The following is a 17,637-nucleotide window of genomic DNA, read 5'->3' on the forward strand; positions in this document are numbered from 1 at the left end:
AAAGTCGTAGTATAGTATGTTGTCTAAAATCAGTCAAAAACGCCATAGTATAGAATGTCGTCCAAAATCGGTCAAAAAAGTCATACTATATTATGTCGTCAAAAATCCGTCAAAAAAGTCATACTATAGTATGTCGTCCAAAATCGGTCAAAAAAGTCATAGTTTAGTATGTCGTCCAAAATCAGTCAAAAACACCATAGTATAGTATGTCGTCCAAAATCGGTCAAAAAAGTCATAGTTATAGTATGTCGTCCAAAATCGGTCAAAAAAGTCATAGTATAGTATGTCGTCCAAAATCAGTCAAAAACACCATAGTATAGTATGTCGTGCAAAATCGGTCAAAAAAGTCATGCTATAGTATGTCGTCCAAAATCAATCAAAAAAGTCATACTATAGTATGTCGTCCAAAATCGGTCAAAAAAGTCATAGTATAGTATGTCGTCCAAAATCGGTCAAAAAAGTCATACTATAGTATGTCGTCCAAAATCGGTCAAAAAAGTAATAGTATGGTATATTGTCAAAAATTACAACAATACATACCAATGCCGCAGAGGGTATATGTTCCGAACAGGGCTTGAACCCTGGTCTGTTGTGTCAAAGGCCAGAATTTGACCAGTACACCAACCTTGTTAACTGGCTCTCTTGGATTTTGTCTTAAATAACACTAAAACATCATACTATAGTATGTCGTCCAAAGTCGGTCAAAAAAGTCATACGAAATTATGTCGTTGTAAATCGGTCAAAAAAGTCATACTATAGTATGTCGTCCAAATTTTGACAAAAAAGTCATAGGTTAGTATGTCGTCCAAAATCGGTCAAAAAAGTCATACTATATAGTATGTCGTCCAAAATCGGTCAAAAATGTCATAGTATAGTATGTCGTCCAAAATTGGTCAAAAAAGTCGTAGTATAGTATGTTGTCTAAAATCAGTCAAAAACGCCATAGTATAGAATGTCGTCCAAAATCGGTCAAAAAAGTCATACTATATTATGTCGTCAAAAATCCGTCAAAAAAGTCATACTATAGTATGTCGTCCAAAATCGGTCAAAAAAGTCATAGTTTAGTATGTCGTCCAAAATCAGTCAAAAACACCATAGTATAGTATGTCGTCCAAAATCGGTCAAAAAAGTCATAGTTATAGTATGTCGTCCAAAATCGGTCAAAAAAGTCATAGTATAGTATGTCGTCCAAAATCAGTCAAAAACACCATAGTATAGTATGTCGTGCAAAATCGGTCAAAAAAGTCATGCTATAGTATGTCGTCCAAAATCAATCAAAAAAGTCATACTATAGTATGTCGTCCAAAATCGGTCAAAAAAGTCATAGTATAGTATGTCGTCCAAAATCGGTCAAAAAAGTCATACTATAGTATGTCGTCCAAAATCGGTCAAAAAAGTAATAGTATGGTATATTGTCAAAAATTACAACAATACATACCAATGCCGCAGAGGGTATATGTTCCGAACAGGGCTTGAACCCTGGTCTGTTGTGTCAAAGGCCAGAATTTGACCAGTACACCAACCTTGTTAACTGGCTCTCTTGGATTTTGTCTTAAATAACACTAAAACATCATACTATAGTATGTCGTCCAAAGTCGGTCAAAAAAGTCATACGAAATTATGTCGTTGTAAATCGGTCAAAAAAGTCATACTATAGTATGTCGTCCAAATTTTGACAAAAAAGTCATAGGTTAGTATGTCGTCCAAAATCGGTCAAAAAAGTCATACTATATAGTATGTCGTCCAAAATCGGTCAAAAATGTCATAGTATAGTATGTCGTCCAAAATCAGTCAAAAGTGCCATACGAAATTATGTCGTTAAAAATCTGTCAAAAAAGTCATACTATAGTATGTCGTCCAAATTTTGACAAAAAAGTCATAGGTTAATATGTCGTCCAAAATTTGTCAAAAAAGTCATAGGTTAGTATGTCGTCCAAAATATGACAAAAAGGTCATAGTATAGTATGTCGTTCAAAATTTGGAAAAAAAAAGTCATGCTATAGTTTGTCGTCCAAAATTTGACAAAAATGGCATGCTATAGTATGTCGTCCGAAATGTGACAAAAAAGTCTTAGTATAGTATGTCGTCCAAATTTTGACAAAAAAGTCATACTATTGAATGTCTTCTGAAATGTGACAAAAAAGTCATAGTATAGTATGTCGTCCAAAATTAGTCAAAAAAGTCATAGTATAGTATGTCGTCCAAAATCTGACACAAAATGTCATAGGTTAGTATGTCGTCCATATTTTGACAAAAAAGTCATACTTTAGTATGTCTTCTGAAATGTGACAAAAAAGTCATAGTATAGTATGTCGTCCAAAATTAGTCAAAAAAGTCATACTATAGTATGTCGTCCAAATTTTGACAAAAAAGTCATAGGTTAATATGTCGTCCAAAATTTGTCAAAAAAGTCATAGGTTAGTATGTCGTCCAAAATATGACAAAAAGGTCATAGTATAGTATGTCGTTCAAAATTTGGAAAAAAAAGTCATGCTATAGTATGTCGTCCAAAATATGACAAAAAGGTCATAGTATAGTATGTCGTTCAAAATTTGGAAAAAAAAGTCATGCTATAGTATGTCGTCCAAAATTTGACAAAAATGGCATGCTATAGTATGTCGTCCGAAATGTGACAAAAAAGTCATAGTATAGTATGTCGTCCAAATTTTGACAAAAAAGTCATACTATTGAATGTCTTCTGAAATGTGACAAAAAAGTCATAGTATAGTATGTCGTCCAAAATTAGTCAAAAAAGTCATAGTATAGTATGTCGTCCAAAATTTGACACAAAATGTCATAGGTTAGTATGTCGTCCATATTTTGACAAAAAAGTCATACTTTAGTATGTCTTCTCAAATGTGACAAAAAAGTCATAGTATAGTATGTCGTCCAAAATTAGTCAAAAAAGTCATAGTATAGTATGTCGTCCAAAATATGACAAAAAAAAGTCATAGGTGAGTATGTTGTCCAAATCTTGACAAAAAAGTCATAGGTTAGTATGTCGTCCAAATTTGACAAAAAATCATAAGTAAGCATGTAGTCCAAATTTTGACTAAAAGGTCATACTAGAGTATGTCGTTCAAAATTTGGAAAAAAAAGTCATGCTATAGTATGTTGTCCAAAATTCTACAAAAATGTCATACTAGAGTATGTCGTCCAAAATGTGACAAAAAAGTCATAGGTTAGTATGTCGTCCAAAATATGAAAAAAAAGTCATAGTATAGTATGTCGTTCAAAATTTGGAAAAAAAAGTCATACTTTAGTATGTCGTCCAAATATGACAAATATGTCATAGGTTAGTATGTCGTCCAAATTTTGACAAAAAAGTCATACTTTAGTATGTCGTCCAAATATGACAAAAATATCATAGGTTAGTATGTGTCCAAATTTTGACAAAAAAGTCATAGGTTAGTATGTACTAACGTATGTCATCCAAAATGTGACAAAAAGTCATACGTTAGTATGTCGTCTGAAATGTGACAAAAAAGTCATAGTTTAGTATGTGGTCCTCACAGAAACATCTCAGACCCGGGATTGAACCCAACACATTCTTTCAACAGTAGCATAGTGAAGAACTAATTTTGGATGACACACTAAACTATGACATTTTTGTCAAATTTTGGACGACATACTAAACTATGACATTTTTGTCACATTTTGGACGACATACTTAACTATGACATTTTTGTCACATTTTGGACGACATACTATAAACTATGACATTTTTCTAGGACATTTTTGTCACATTTTGGACGACATACTTAACTATGACATTTTTGTCACATTTTGGACGACATACTAAACTATGACATTTTTGTCACATTTTGGACGACATACTTAACTTTGACATTTTTGTCACATTTTGGACGACATACTATAAACTATGACATTTTTCTAGGACATTTTTGTCACATTTTGGACGACATACTAAACTATGACATTTTTGTCACATTTTGGACGACATACTAAACTATGAAATTTTTGTCACATTTTGGACGACATACTAAACTATGACATTTTTGTCACATTTTGGACGACATACTAAACTATGACTTTTTTGTCATATTTTGGATGATATACTATACTATGACATTTTGCTTAGAAAACTGTGGGAGGAGTTATGCGGCAAACTTTTGGCGGAAGAGAAAACAGAAATAAACGCGTCGAATAATAATAGATGCTCTCGGTTCTCACTAGAACGCCTTGCAGCAGCAGGCACTAATAAACCCGCATTGTGTGCGGAGGTTTTAAAGTCTACATGACATTTATTGAGTCCATAGGTGATGAGGAGCACAACACGGTGTTTATTGTGTCTTTATCTCTGAAGACCATTCGCTGTCTCATCATAACATCGCTCCTTTTTAATCTATCAGCTAATGAACTCAGCTCATTCATCATTTACTCTGTTAACTAAACAAGGCAACTGGCAAACATACTGGCCTCTCACTTTAGTGTGCTGCCAATCAAATACCAGCCTCGTAGTAATCAGCAGGTGAACAGTGGAGAGTTGCTCCCATATGAAACACTACATTGCATCTGATCTATTTGAAGAGCAATCTAATGAAACTCGCTCAACATCATTTGCTGCTGGTGATTGTTACGTATAATGGAATGACAGCCTGTATTAGAGCAGCGTGGCAGCAACGTCAAGAAACAGAACTGGATACAGATCTCAAACACCTCTGATAGAGAATTCAAGCATATAAAAAACACAAAGTGGGAATCCTAATCAAACGCCTTTCAGTTTCATTTGTACGTCGTCGACGTGTTTTCCGTCATGAGTTGTTGCACTTCCTCACCTTCAGTCGTTGAAAACAGGATGTGTCTCTCATTTAAAGGGAAGTGCCATCAAGCTTAAGAAAAATGTATTATTATCCGGGAACAGCTGTGGCCTCAATCAGTCATCCTCGCCTTTCTCTGAGTGGAACAGACAACTCAGGAAAAACTGGTTACTCTATACCACCCCTGTGTATTTCCCGATTGTCTCAACTTATTTTCCCTTTCGGTGTCATGCTGATCCCATTATTCTTTGTTGCTTGACAGTAATTTTAGATTTTCAGCCCTTTTGTTGTCACTATACTGTACCCTTCTGTCCCTGTATCCCCCAGACTCACGTGAGGTCTTGCTCCGGTCAGCAGGCTTGAGTTCTTGGCCAGAGTTCAAAGCAGAGTAGAACTTTTTGTGCATTTAATGTGTCTTCTCAGGAGTCGTAAACAGAGAAGGGGCAGTAACTTAAATATCCAGCCTTCCTTCCTTTAGCCACTGCCACTGCCATGATGGTAAAAAGTAGGTCCACCCAACAAGTCTTTCCATAATAAATCACTAGGGTCGCTGGTATGGATGGCTGGTTGTATCAACAAACTGTCTGGGGATTTTAAAGGAGAAAACAATCAGGATTCAATAAACTGCTGGACTATGACATCTCCATTTCCAGAAGGCTAAACTTTTTCTTTACTTTTAACTGCCTGACACCAGAGTCCTAAGAGTAATTACTGTAAGCAAATGGACAAACACTGTCCTTGTCAAATGGACTACACACACAAAAAAATACATGCTACGTTTGCACATCAACACACAGACGCTGTATATTTGGTTCAGTGTCTCGCCCGACAGCAGAGTGTTAGCATCGGATCAATCACAACCAGCTGTAAGCCGTGCAGATAAAGATTTGTTGAGCGCTGCTTGTAGTTTGCTCATTCTTCGGGAGTCAGTATTCAAGGCCCATTTCAATTTGTATAGCGGGTTGATAGTTTCAATAATTGTGATTTTCATTCCCCGATCCAATTGTATTTCTATAGCACATTTAAAAACAACAGAGTTGACCAAAGTGCTGTACAATGGAAATACATAATAAAAATGTTTTAAAAAAATACATAAATAGACAGGATATGAAACAATGTAAACAAACAAAAAAAAATATTAATAATAACAGAATTTAACACGTGTGGGTTTTTAATCGAGATTTAAAAACAGGCAGTGTGGGAGCAAGATTAATGTGGGGGTAGACCTCAGTGATTGTCACGTGAATATACGTGATTCAGGTCACACAGATTTTAAAATTGATTCTAAAAATAAATTAGGAGCCAACACAGGTGTGATATGCTCAGCAGCGTTCTGAACTGACTGCAAGCGAGAGAGAGCAGCCTGGCTCACACCAACATAGAGGGCATTACAATAATCCAGTCTGGTGGAGATGCAAGCATGAATGAGCCTCTCAAAATCATTAAAAGAAAGAAAAGGCTTGACCTTCGCTAAAAGACGCGATTGAAAAAAAGGGGGATTTCGCCATTGAATGAATCTGTAGATTCAAGTTTTTATAACGGGGGATCCAGAGCCACCGGGGACATTGGGGACACCACTTGGTCCAAACAATAATGACCTCTGTCTTGTCTTCATGAAAGCTGATTTCATGTCTGCTGCTAAGCAGTCAAACAAACACAGCTTGAGTCATGAGTCGAGCTCATCATATACTCTTCTATAACCACAATTGAAGGATACAATTCATGAGACAGGAAGCAATGAGTCATATTTGCAAAATCAGTGCACATCTCATGTTAGGTCGGTCTGACATGTAATCAGATCAAATAACATGTACAACAGAATGAAGTTACCTAGTTACCAAGTTTTTTAAAGCTACATTGTTCACTGAAGTAGTGCTGTGAGATTGTAAAATAAAATGCTGGGTCAAAATGAATAGAGCATATCTAAATGCTTTTTGTGGTGAGTTGGCAACTGCTACCATTCTGCCTGAGACTTGTTTTTTTGTTGTTTTTTTCAAATCACACACTATCACTATCGTAAAATCCCATGTCACAAGTACAACATCACAGTGTACAACCACAGCGTTCACTCCGCTGCGAGTCTGTCTCCCTAAGCGGCGTTGCTTTGACAACACCAGGGAGGAGACACTGGGGAATGGATGACAAGAGGTTGTCCAACGCTACGGTGAAACGACAGCAGACCGAGAAAGTCAAGTAAGGTAAACATTAAGATGTTCTTCTGGAGGGAGAAACAAAGCGGGGGGAAATTCTTTCTTCCAGTTCAAAGCCTGAATTTATGACAAAAGTGAAGTCAGCCAGCCCCCGCAAGAATTTACAGCCCATAGTCTAAATGAGCATTGTTTTGTCGCAGCAGCACAACTGACGCATTTCCTTTTCAGTCCTTCTTCACATGGTCTCCGTGTTAAATGTGTGTTTCCTGATCTTAGTTGGCAGAAGTGAAACCCAAAGCATAACAAGAACACACACACAGGAAACGCGGGAACAAAGAAAGAATGGGTACAGGGCTCCCGAGGCATGTGGCGCGACACTGGCAGCAGTGAGTTTAGGGGTTAGAGAAGGTGCAAGCACACAAGAGATAATGTGTTGCCAACACAGTTGGTGCTATACTTTCTGGGAAAAACTTTCAACATTGTATTTGTCTGTAGAGTATAAGGTCAGCAGTGTCTCTGAACCACGGAGCCGCGTTACATTCTGTTCTGTGTGTGTCAGCAAAGAACCAAAATACAGAAGTTAATCAAATCAAAAGAAAGTGGCTTTATTCATATGTGCATTCATCTATACAATTTATAATTAATAAAGGAATATTCACAAAAACTGTACACTGGAGAGGTCAGTATAAAAATGACATTTGACAGCGGATCTGAACCTCCTGGATGTGAATATTTGTTTACAAGCCATCTGTCTTTCTAAACAGCATAAAGATCAGCATCCTTTAAAAACCGCACTGAGGGTTTAATTGCATTGTACATGGGAATTTCAAAATGTGGCATTAACATGTATTCTATACCCTGAACTAGGTTTTTTCCAGTCACCCAGACAGATGGAAGCTTGGATCTGATGCTGCAGGGACATCATCCTGCTGGCTGGACGAGGTGTTACCAAGGGTTTCAGGGTGCTCTTGCATTTTGGAATGGAGTGCCCTTTTAATGTCTGATGTTAACCTTTTTCCCCACAGCAGCCAGGGGAGTATTTGCTCCCTCAGATCTGCTCTGGTGTAGATCTGCCGGTCTGCTCGGCAGTAGCCAGCCCTGTCGCCCCCGGCCTGTTTCTCCCCCCCCCCGTATGTCGTTCGCCATCCCTCTCTTTTCACATCTCTGCAAGAGAGCGAGAGAGAGAAAAAAACCACAAAAATCTCAGATGTCAGAGTAAGAGAAAAAAAGCACACAGGGATATTTGCAGTCACCCAAGAATGCATAGACTAATAAGTGAGTCTTGTAAAGATACTGGGGGAGTTACAATGAATTCATAAGATGAATGCTCTCTGTGTTAAGACCACAGATAACAGGGAACGCATGTTTTGTTTTCGAACATAGGTGTGTGTGGAGGGGACATTAATACTGTATGTACATAGACCTCTGAAGCTGATAGCAAGATCATGATGCTTTTGTATTCTATTATCACAAAACAGAGTGCATAGATAGTCAACCTGAGTCCCCAGACAGGGAGTTTTCACACAAGAGGTACAGAGAGATAAACGGGGAGGGGGTATAGGGCAGAAACACAGTGGCTACGAGTGTAACAAAACATGGACTCCACATGGAACGGTGCAACTATTACTCACAGCATCCTTTGGGCTTGTCTGCTTGAGTGCAAAACAAATCCAACAAAGATTGAGTGATATGTTTCTCTAAAATACGCACCAGCAAGTTCCCGGTCCAACATGTCAATAAAACTCTCGAGTTCCCTTGTGTCTCCCAGCTTGGCTGCAGAAAGAGGACAAAGAAATAGAATTAGAATTAGAGAAAATATCCGGGGGGGGGGGATAGCAAGGAACATTTTTGTGGAGGAATGCAGCTGTTACGTAGTATTTCCTTTGGACCAAGCGGTGTAAGGACACAAGGTCCCAGAATTGCATATGAACCAAACTGCCCTTGGACGAGCGAGCTTCTTTTTGACTCCCTGAGGTAAAGCTGAAAGTCCTACAAAAACTCCACAGCCTGATGGATTTCCAACAATATCTCTATTGTAAATTCGTGAGTAGGCTCACACACCCCCTGGTCACCTTCCTGTTTTCGTCCTTTGAGATTTAAGGAACAGTCTGTACATTTGCATGCAACAAAACAGCTCCCATTCATAAACATGGCCACAGACCTGAGCCACCATGTATCAGCACGAATAAGCCCCACGAGAGACATTGTGTTGTCTGAGACGTCACAGACGGGGCGGCAGGGGTTTTGTTTGTGTGAAAACAAAACAGCTGCCGGGCCTAATGTGGAGCATTTTTGTGTGGCTGTGATACTGATCTGAGCACAAGTGATAGAGATCAGTGTAAGAACGAGGGCTATGTGGATGGAAATAGGCTGATGGAAGCCTCCAGTACCTTTCGGTGCCAGCGTTATTCCTGCTGTGTGAAGCTCCTCCTCACTGGTGTTCAAACTGTTTCCCAAAGAAGCTTCACTGCCTGGAGGAGGGGAGATGAGGGGAGAGTGAGCGGAGATAACAACCAGAAGACAAGCACGAAGGCCAGCTGATGCAAATGAACACAACAACAATGAAGACGACAGTCATTTCAACACACGTAATGATAATAACACGCACTGAAGTGAAGGTAAACCCATTCACTGTTCGCGACTCCCATGTGTTCAAACATTAGGGGCCAAAATATTTCCAATAATGACAACGCATGGGAACAGGAAAACACGCTTTCTTCTTTCATCTCCTAAACATCAACAAACACACAAACAGCGGCAACAAGCAGAATGCAGACAATTACAAAAGATGGATTTTTCTGTAAATGCAGTTCATTCTAGTACACATCTATTGTCGTGAGCAAAATACCCATTGATGAGAAGTGTCCTCTTGTTAAATTAATTTCATGCAAATTAAAAGTGCCAAGCGGCACTTGTTTGGGGCGGATAAAGGGGCTCCACCGAAAAAACCCATGGGGCTTCAGACATTCTCACCCAACAAATGGTGCAGTAAATAACGTCTTTCCTCCCTCACACTTTCACAATCGCAGCCACACTGTTTGTTCACTACTCACTGTAATCGGAGTCCTCAACCCCGCTGTCGTCCCCGTGCCCCGTGCGATTTTTGGCCCCCTGCAGTATGTGCTGGTAGGCGTGTGGTTTGCTTTGAGAGGGCGCCTTCAGCTCCTCCACCACATCCTGGAACTCCTGGAGCAGCTCACCCAGCTCCAGCTCCAAGTCTGTGGAAAATGTGACAGCAGTTGGAAAAGAAGTCACATTACATCAGTGAGAGAACACGTGAGGATCATCTGAGGTTACTTCATGTGGACCACGAGAGCTTTGACAGACAAATCTACTCTAGATAGATAGATAGATAGATAGATAGATAGATAGATAGATAGATAGATAGATGGATAGATAGATAGATACATGGATCACAATTGCAAAATCATAAAATAACAGTAAAGGACACCATTTTTTTAAGATTTAGCCAACCATTCTCCTGTAAAATTGTAGTTTACAAGAAAACAATACATTAAATATGACTGTCTTTTAAAAGTACACCAACAAAAGGGGAAAACATGAGATGAAATGGTTAAAAATAATAATTAAAAAAAACAACTAAAAACTCCAAGTCTAAGTTACAGCCTCAGTTAAATTATTAAACATGTGGTCTTACAGGGTCCGTAAGCACCAGCACTGCATTATCACCTAAAGCTGAGCGGTCCGTGAACTCACCTGTGGAAACATGTGAGGACATAGTGGATCAGTGAAATGAGACGCCGCCACGCCGCAGCTGTGTGTCCGAGTTCAGAGCTGTGCTACTGCACTTTCATTAAAAAAAGAGTAATCCACGCCCGCTTCAAGTAGCGGGTCGCGCCACCCATTTCCCTCCGAGGCTTTACTGTCAGTGGAAAAAAAGAAGAAAAAAAAGGTGGGCGGAAGGTTGAAAAGGAAACCACACGCACGCACACACACGAGACGCAAATCAAGAAGACGTTATGCAACTCTTCACTCACTTTTTCCCCCCTCTCATCATGATGTCACATAAAAAGGGAAACTCTGTGTGGACTTTTAAAGTTAATTTTCCCACTTTAGTAGACTGTTCATCTGAGATTTATCACGACTGACGCACTTGAGCGGTTGGCAACAGCAGGGTTTTACAGAGTCAGAGTGAGCTTTTATAGAAGAATATAAACTGGAGACGATCAGCCCATGTACACACACACACACACACACTGTAAAGGGGCCGGCCGCACTGTGATATCAGGTCTCACAGGTAAAACGTCGTATTAATTTATTTAATTAAGTAAGTAATTAAAATGTTTATACTGCATGGACCAGTGTAGTTCAGGGGCCACATTTGATCTCAAATGGGCCGGACCAGTAAAATAATAACATAAATAATAACCTATAAACAAGGACTTATAGGTTAAGGACTCCAAATGTTTCCCTTTGTTTTGCATTTTATTGGAATATCTTTTTTTTATAAAACATAGTATGAAACAAGCTGAAATTTCAAAAACATTATGCCTAAGTTTACCATTTACACATTGTATTACAACGTACAGATCACAGTGGATCTAAACATTTAGTCACAGGTATCTAGAACTGAAAATAGTGTGTCACATTATGAGGGAAATTTTCACAAATTCATCCTGCGGGATAGATCAGACCCTCTGGTGGGCCAGTTCTGGCCTGAGGGCCGTATGTTTGACACCCCTGGTATAGACTAAATGACTACAGGGAAGAGGAGTCACAATTCACTAGGACAATGTTAAGGATTTTATTTTACTCCAACGGTATTTCTGGTAAACATGGATTCATATGTGACAATGTTTGTCATAAAAAAATGTATTATTCATTTTTGAGTGTGTCAATTCATACTCGAGGCCCTGACTTTAAAAGTGTGAAGTTTCAATTAGAAGAGTTCTTTCTCCACATGCAACGTATGCTCAAAACCTGGCCTATATACCATACTGTAGTATGATTCTGCCATAAGTGGTGCAGTACTTTGCTCTGTCAATAGAGGACACTCAAATGTAATTCCCTCTGCTCGAGAGCAGCTGTGCAGCAAGTATGAGAACCATTTGGCATTTTCAGTGAAGTGGCTTTGCATGTTGATTGAAGTGATTGGGTAAAATTAATGCCACCGTTTCAAATACTCTAAACATACAGCAATAGAGTGGGCAAAGAACACAAATACACACCAATTCCATCTGAAATCTCCCTCAAAGTATTATTTGAGTACATTGTTTACCTACAGGAGAAATTATGAATGTGCCAGGCCCATTTTAACATTGTTAACACAGGTCTTGATTTATTAAAACATACAGAGAAAAAACATTAATCAAGGCAGACAATTATGAAAAGAGGCAGGTGTGGCAATAAAACTTGGTGGGTAAACACACTCAACAATGCCAGACTAATCATTCTGTGTAACGTTGTGTACATAACATTTTATTCATTGTTTTGTTATGATAACAGGTATTCAGCTGATGCAGGGAAACCTGTTGTTCTCCTCGGACTTCTCCTGTGTCAGTCTCACGCACAAAGCATTGTAGGAGGGGCGTGTAATGAATTATGCCGTCAGCTGTACAGGTTTAGGTTGCTGCCTCTGTCCTTGGTGTTTCACTTGTGTGAGGCCGATGGGTCATGGAACTCCTCATAATATGAACTGGACCGGACTTCTGCAGGTCAGTGAGTTAAAACAAAACAAGGATTATTATTTCTGGTGGTATTAAATTAGGATCTCTGTGTTGTCTCTGATTGAGAAAGAGTATAACTATTATTCTTATTATTATTTACTGTACATTGACATAACTAAATGTATTGTGCTGGAGTCACTGAAGAATTATTGGGTAATGTGGGAAAAATCCAGTTAGAATCTTACTAATATTTATAGAGAAATAGGCAGTATGCAGTTTTTTGTGACACCAAATAGATGTTTTGCTGCTTGCTTTTTGTATGTGAGAGTAATTGGTTGGACATAAGTGAGGGGCATCACATTACCTTGTTTGTACAGTTGCCTTTAAAAGAGCTCACGGAGGCGTGAATAAACCTGGGACAAACCTTTCCTGTCCGACTAAAGGACAACGACATGGGGCCAAATCAAAGCCAAAACTGGTGCCTTTAGTTTACAAAGAAAAAGAAAAACCCTGTGCTAACAGTTTGTTTCTTTCTCCATCAGAATCTACTGCTTTTGGTCCACCTCAGGCAGATCATATGTGGTCCTGTCCGGTTTTCTGTCCCAGAGGAACAGGAACCTGGCACTCTAGCCGGGTCACTCAGTGAACACTTTCTACCTCCGTACCAGCTCCTGACACAGGACTACCTGTGGTTGGACAGAAGCACAGGGAATCTTTACACCACTGAGCTAAAAATTGATCGTGAGATCCTCTGCCCTGAGGAGACAAAAGCTGAAGAATGCATTATTCTGCACTACGCTATTGTGAGCTCCTCTGGGGAGCTTATACAGTTTCCTGTGATCATAGAGGACGTCAATGACAATGCACCTCATTTTGAAAACAATGAAATACACCTGAGGATTTCTGAGGACGTGGTTGTAGGGACCAGTTTTTTAATAGATGACCAGGCTCTGGACAGTGATGCTGGTCCTAATGGAGAGGTGCACTACCACCTCGAAGATTCCGGTGGAGTTTTCAGTTTAAAGGTTGAAGATGAAGGACTTGTCATCATGCTAGTTGTGCAAGCCGCTCTGGATAGAGAGACTCAGGACCAGTATCGCATGGCGCTGGTGGCCACAGACTGTGGCACAGAGCACTTAAGCGCAACGGCAACTTTAAAAGTCACGGTGACAGATGTTAATGACAACTGTCCAAACTTTAGCTCTGACAGCCCTCGCAATGTCACCATTCCCGGAGATGCCCAAAAGAATATGTTTGTTGCTCAGGTCACAGCCACAGACTCAGATTTAGGCTTGAATGCTGCCATCACTTATTCCCTCAGTCCCAAAGTCTCTGAGCGGGCCAAGAAGCTCTTTAGCCTTGACAGCCTCACTGGGTACATCAGGCTAACACAGGACCTGCGTAGTGACAACTCTGAGGAGCTGGTGTTAAAAGTGTTAGCAAGCAGCCATCACTGCCCTCCAGCAGACATTCAGGTAACCATATCTGTGCTCCCCAAGGCAAACAAAGAGCTGACCATCAAGATCAAGTTCATAGTGGACCATCACAACCAGACTTTGGTGTTACCAGAGAACCAGCCCCCCACTGGCTTAGCTGTTTTAGAGCTCGAGGGTGACAGCAGCTTTAAAGGTTCATCTCTTGCCATTGAGGGTGAAGTGCCTTTCACTTTGAACCCGCAGAATGGCAAATATCTGCTTTCCACATCAAAGCCACTGGATTATGAGATGAAAAGGGAACATCATATTACTGTGATAGTCCATGGGAGATCAGATGAAGTGTCTACAATCATTCCTTCCAGGCATACGATCAGGGTTTTGGTGGCAGATGTCAATGATAATTCTCCACGTTTCCTCCAGTCTCATTACCAGCTGGAGGTGATGGAAAACAACCAGCCGGGAATGTCACTGTTGCAAGTCTCGGCTTCAGACGCAGACAGCGGACACAACGGCAGGGTGACCTACAGGCTGGACAAACACGCATCTACCATTTTTTACATTGACCGTGTGTCAGGCCAACTGTCCGTGTCAGACTCTCTGGACAGGGAAGAGCAGAGTGAACACAAACTCATTGTGTTTGCAAGAGATGGCGGCTCTCCTCCCTTGGAGTCTGCGACCACAGTATCTATTTGTGTTCTTGACCAGAATGACAATGCACCTGTTTTTAAAACCCCTCACTTTATCTTTTTCATCTCTGAGAATGTACCACCTTTCACCCTGGTGGGGAGCGTTGGGGTGACAGACTCAGATGAAGGGGAGAATGGGAACACAGAGTTGCATGTTGTTAACAGCAGTGGACCATTTGTTGTGGATAACCCCCAGGGGACACTTCACACCACAACGAACTTGGACCGCGAGACGCAAGACAGCTATGAACTCTACCTGCTGGCCAGCGATCACGGGCACACAGTCAATTTTACATCCACTGCCAGGGTAACTATCTTTGTGGAGGACATCAATGACAACCAGCCCAAAGTAATCTTCCCCAGCAGCAACTCCTCGTGCCTGACTGTCTCTCCTACTGCTACAGCAGGCTCCATGGTAACAAAGATCTACGCTATTGATGAGGACTCAGGGCTGAATTCAGAGATTACATACACTATTGTGGCACCAGAATCAGTGAAAAACAGCAGCCCCTTTCAGGTGGATTCAAGGTCTGGGAACATCACCTTGACTCAGCGACTTCTACAGACACACCTGGGAATGCATCACCTGTTCATCGTGGTCAGAGATGGGGGGAAACCGATTCCTCTTTTTAGCACTGTCTGGGTTAATCTGTTGGTCAACGAGAGCGCGGAGCCCTGCCACTTAGAGAGGGCACCAACCTGGACAGGGACAACCAACTTGGTTCAAACCCCGTCAAGGGCCCTGATATGTGAAATAGAGACTCCAAGGTCTGCTCAGCTGACATTGTTAGCCGGCATGGGTTTAATGCTGGCATCCACATGTTTGTTTCTAGTGACATCAGTTTTATACATAAAGCAGAGGCGACTAAGTGTACGTCAGAAGACAAGGGGACAGATTGACGAGAACGAGATCCCACTCAGGGGCAGAGACAAATATAACTCTAATGACTAAAATAATCAAACAAACAGTGTGTGTATTCCTTACTCAGTCAGTGTCAAAGATTAACGCAGTTTATGAGAGGAAATATGTATTGTATATGTGATTGTTTAAAAAAAAAGTGCTAATAATCAATTTTGTTGAATAATTCTGATAGTGCATTCCAACATTTGTCAACAGCGATGCAGGAGAATGGTCTGTGGGAGGAAAGTTGATCCATTTTCTGATAAAGATCCCTGGGAGCTACCAGGAAAGCGAATAAAATGTGAGATTATATGTGTAGTATTTGATATTCCTACTAGAAGGGACTTTTTCCCCATGCTTTCTATCAAAGAATGTTGAATATCATCATTTGACAGTGGTGATGCAACCTCAGATAGAGCGCGGTATACGCAAGACATCACTAGAATTAGTTACTAGAATACCAGAATTACAGTTATTATCTTCAGGAATTGAATGATGCCAGAAGAAGACTGGAGTAATGGTCTGCTAAGTCAATTGGGCCTTTCTCAGATTTCTAACACTGAGTCTAAACTATTTAGACAGACAAAAGGGTTTAATGTTCCTCCAGTGGAGAGGTGATGAAAGTCGCTCTTGAAGAAGCTCAGCTCTGAGAGAAACCGCAGGAGGCGGGGAGCGGCTGTGGACAGGTAAGAGGCGGCAGAGGGAAGGCACACCGCCATCTCAAGTCACCACCTCGCAGCTGTTACCTGATAGCGCTGCTTCTCACCCACAGCACTGGACCGTACCCAGAAGGCTGGAATCCTACTGTACTGCACCCACTCAGGCAACAGGTTTGTTGTTCTGATAACAGATGTTTGGAGTTCAAAGAAACCTGCACAATAGCCAGTCACTCCCATGCGTTACTGATACCTTTGTATGCCGGGGAACAATTGAGACATCAAAACAGGTTAAGTGATGCATTAAGTATGAATGAGTCAGAGTAAAATATGTTCACTAATCTGTGAACACAAAATTACACCCAGAGAGGAGGTTAATTGTTTTAGCTGGGGTTAAAAAGACGTGTTTCTTTTTCCTTATTTTTTATCTGTAAGTTATCATAATGAGTGATCTTTTCAAGATACACCTGTGTGAGAGAACAAGAGGCAGGCGCGTAGTCACAGGCTGTAAAACACAATGTACAACAACCCGGTTAGTGGAGAACAAGGCTTGTACAACATGAGTGGTGTCTCTCTGAGGATTTGCAAGCTAGCAGCTCAAAAATAAATAATCCAATAGGCCCCGTGCTTCCACTGAGATGAACTACATTAAGTGAGAGAAAATAAGAGGCCCATAACGTAATTGCAAATTAAAGTCACATCTTTACATGAGGAATCGCTGATTTCGTGAGATTACATCATGTATGAATTCATTTTTATTATTTTTTGTATTATTTTTAAAAAAGAGGGCAAAATGAGGTTTGCAAAAGAGACATTTTGACAATTATACAAAGTGGTTTTTAGAGCATCAGGTTTGGAGAAGTCTCCTGATGAAGTTGTCGTTTCCCAGAAAAAGGGAGTAGAATTATGGGATAAAACTGCTGATGCGTTTGCTGCTGCTGCTGATGCTGCTGCTGAACACATGCTGTGACAGGAGAAAGTCTGCCATCTACTGGACATAAGCAAAGCCAAATCCGACTTTTATTTCTAGTGTTTGGCCAGAGGGTGGAGATGAATCAGAGCATGGTCTCTCACTCAGCCACAGTCATGTCAGGTCGCCTGAGACCAGTGATGTTTCATTAGCAATTCATTTTCTTTATTATTATTATTTTCTGTTAATCATACAACGTTTTATATTGTGGGTTTTAAAGTTGCATGAGTTGACATAGACAAAGAAACCAGGGATTGTACGATCACAGATGACATAACAACCCAGTCTAATTAAAATACCAATAGATTTTTTTTTTCCCCCTTATCAAAGAGGCATGCCCTCCAACTACCCATCTTAAAATTCATTAAACTCCTAAATCAAAAGTTGAGCTATCCACATATTAATGGTCTGTGAATGCCACTTGAAGTCG

General features: G+C 40.3%; 2 protein-coding genes across 2 annotated transcripts; one reads left to right on the plus strand and one right to left on the minus strand.

Annotated features, from left to right (window-relative positions):
- Window positions 1-7,515: 7,515 nt before the first annotated feature.
- Window positions 7,516-10,823, minus strand: si:dkey-27i16.2 (regulator of cell cycle RGCC-like). The gene is made up of 5 exons (XM_058650030.1): window positions 10,649-10,823; window positions 9,985-10,149; window positions 9,322-9,402; window positions 8,642-8,704; window positions 7,516-8,095 (listed from the first exon to the last, which is right to left on the minus strand). Exons 1-5 carry the CDS (start codon window positions 10,668-10,670, stop codon window positions 8,088-8,090), a joined length of 339 nt encoding a protein of 112 aa, XP_058506013.1. The 5' UTR covers window positions 10,671-10,823; the 3' UTR covers window positions 7,516-8,087.
- A 1,516-nt stretch (window positions 10,824-12,339) lies between these two features.
- On the plus strand, window positions 12,340-15,883 carry pcdh20 (protocadherin 20). The gene is made up of 2 exons (XM_058650093.1): window positions 12,340-12,606; window positions 13,101-15,883. Exons 1-2 carry the CDS (start codon window positions 12,487-12,489, stop codon window positions 15,630-15,632), a joined length of 2,652 nt encoding a protein of 883 aa, XP_058506076.1. The 5' UTR covers window positions 12,340-12,486; the 3' UTR covers window positions 15,633-15,883.
- Window positions 15,884-17,637: the final 1,754 nt, after the last annotated feature.

Source organism: Solea solea, chromosome 14 (genome assembly GCF_958295425.1).
Source record: "Solea solea chromosome 14, fSolSol10.1, whole genome shotgun sequence".
Taxonomy (NCBI): domain Eukaryota; kingdom Metazoa; phylum Chordata; class Actinopteri; order Pleuronectiformes; family Soleidae; genus Solea; species Solea solea.

What these genes read in the sequence shown, in the direction of transcription:
- si:dkey-27i16.2 (XM_058650030.1), bottom strand. Translation starts at nt 10,670, where the DNA reads ATGTCCTCACATGTTTCCACAG. An exon ending in GTCCTCACATGTTTCCACAG is followed by an intron (nt 10,150 to 10,648) that starts GTGAGTTCACGG and finishes CATTTTCCACAG; the next exon opens with ACTTGGAGCTGGAGCTGGGT. An exon ending in AATAACGCTGGCACCGAAAG is followed by an intron (nt 8,705 to 9,321) that starts GTACTGGAGGCT and finishes CTCTTTCTGCAG; the next exon opens with CCAAGCTGGGAGACACAAGG.
- pcdh20 (XM_058650093.1), top strand. Translation starts at nt 12,487, where the DNA reads ATGAATTATGCCGTCAGCTGTACAGGTTTAGGTTGCTGCCTCTGTCCT. An exon ending in ACTGGACCGGACTTCTGCAG is followed by an intron (nt 12,607 to 13,100) that starts GTCAGTGAGTTA and finishes TTTCTCCATCAG; the next exon opens with AATCTACTGCTTTTGGTCCA.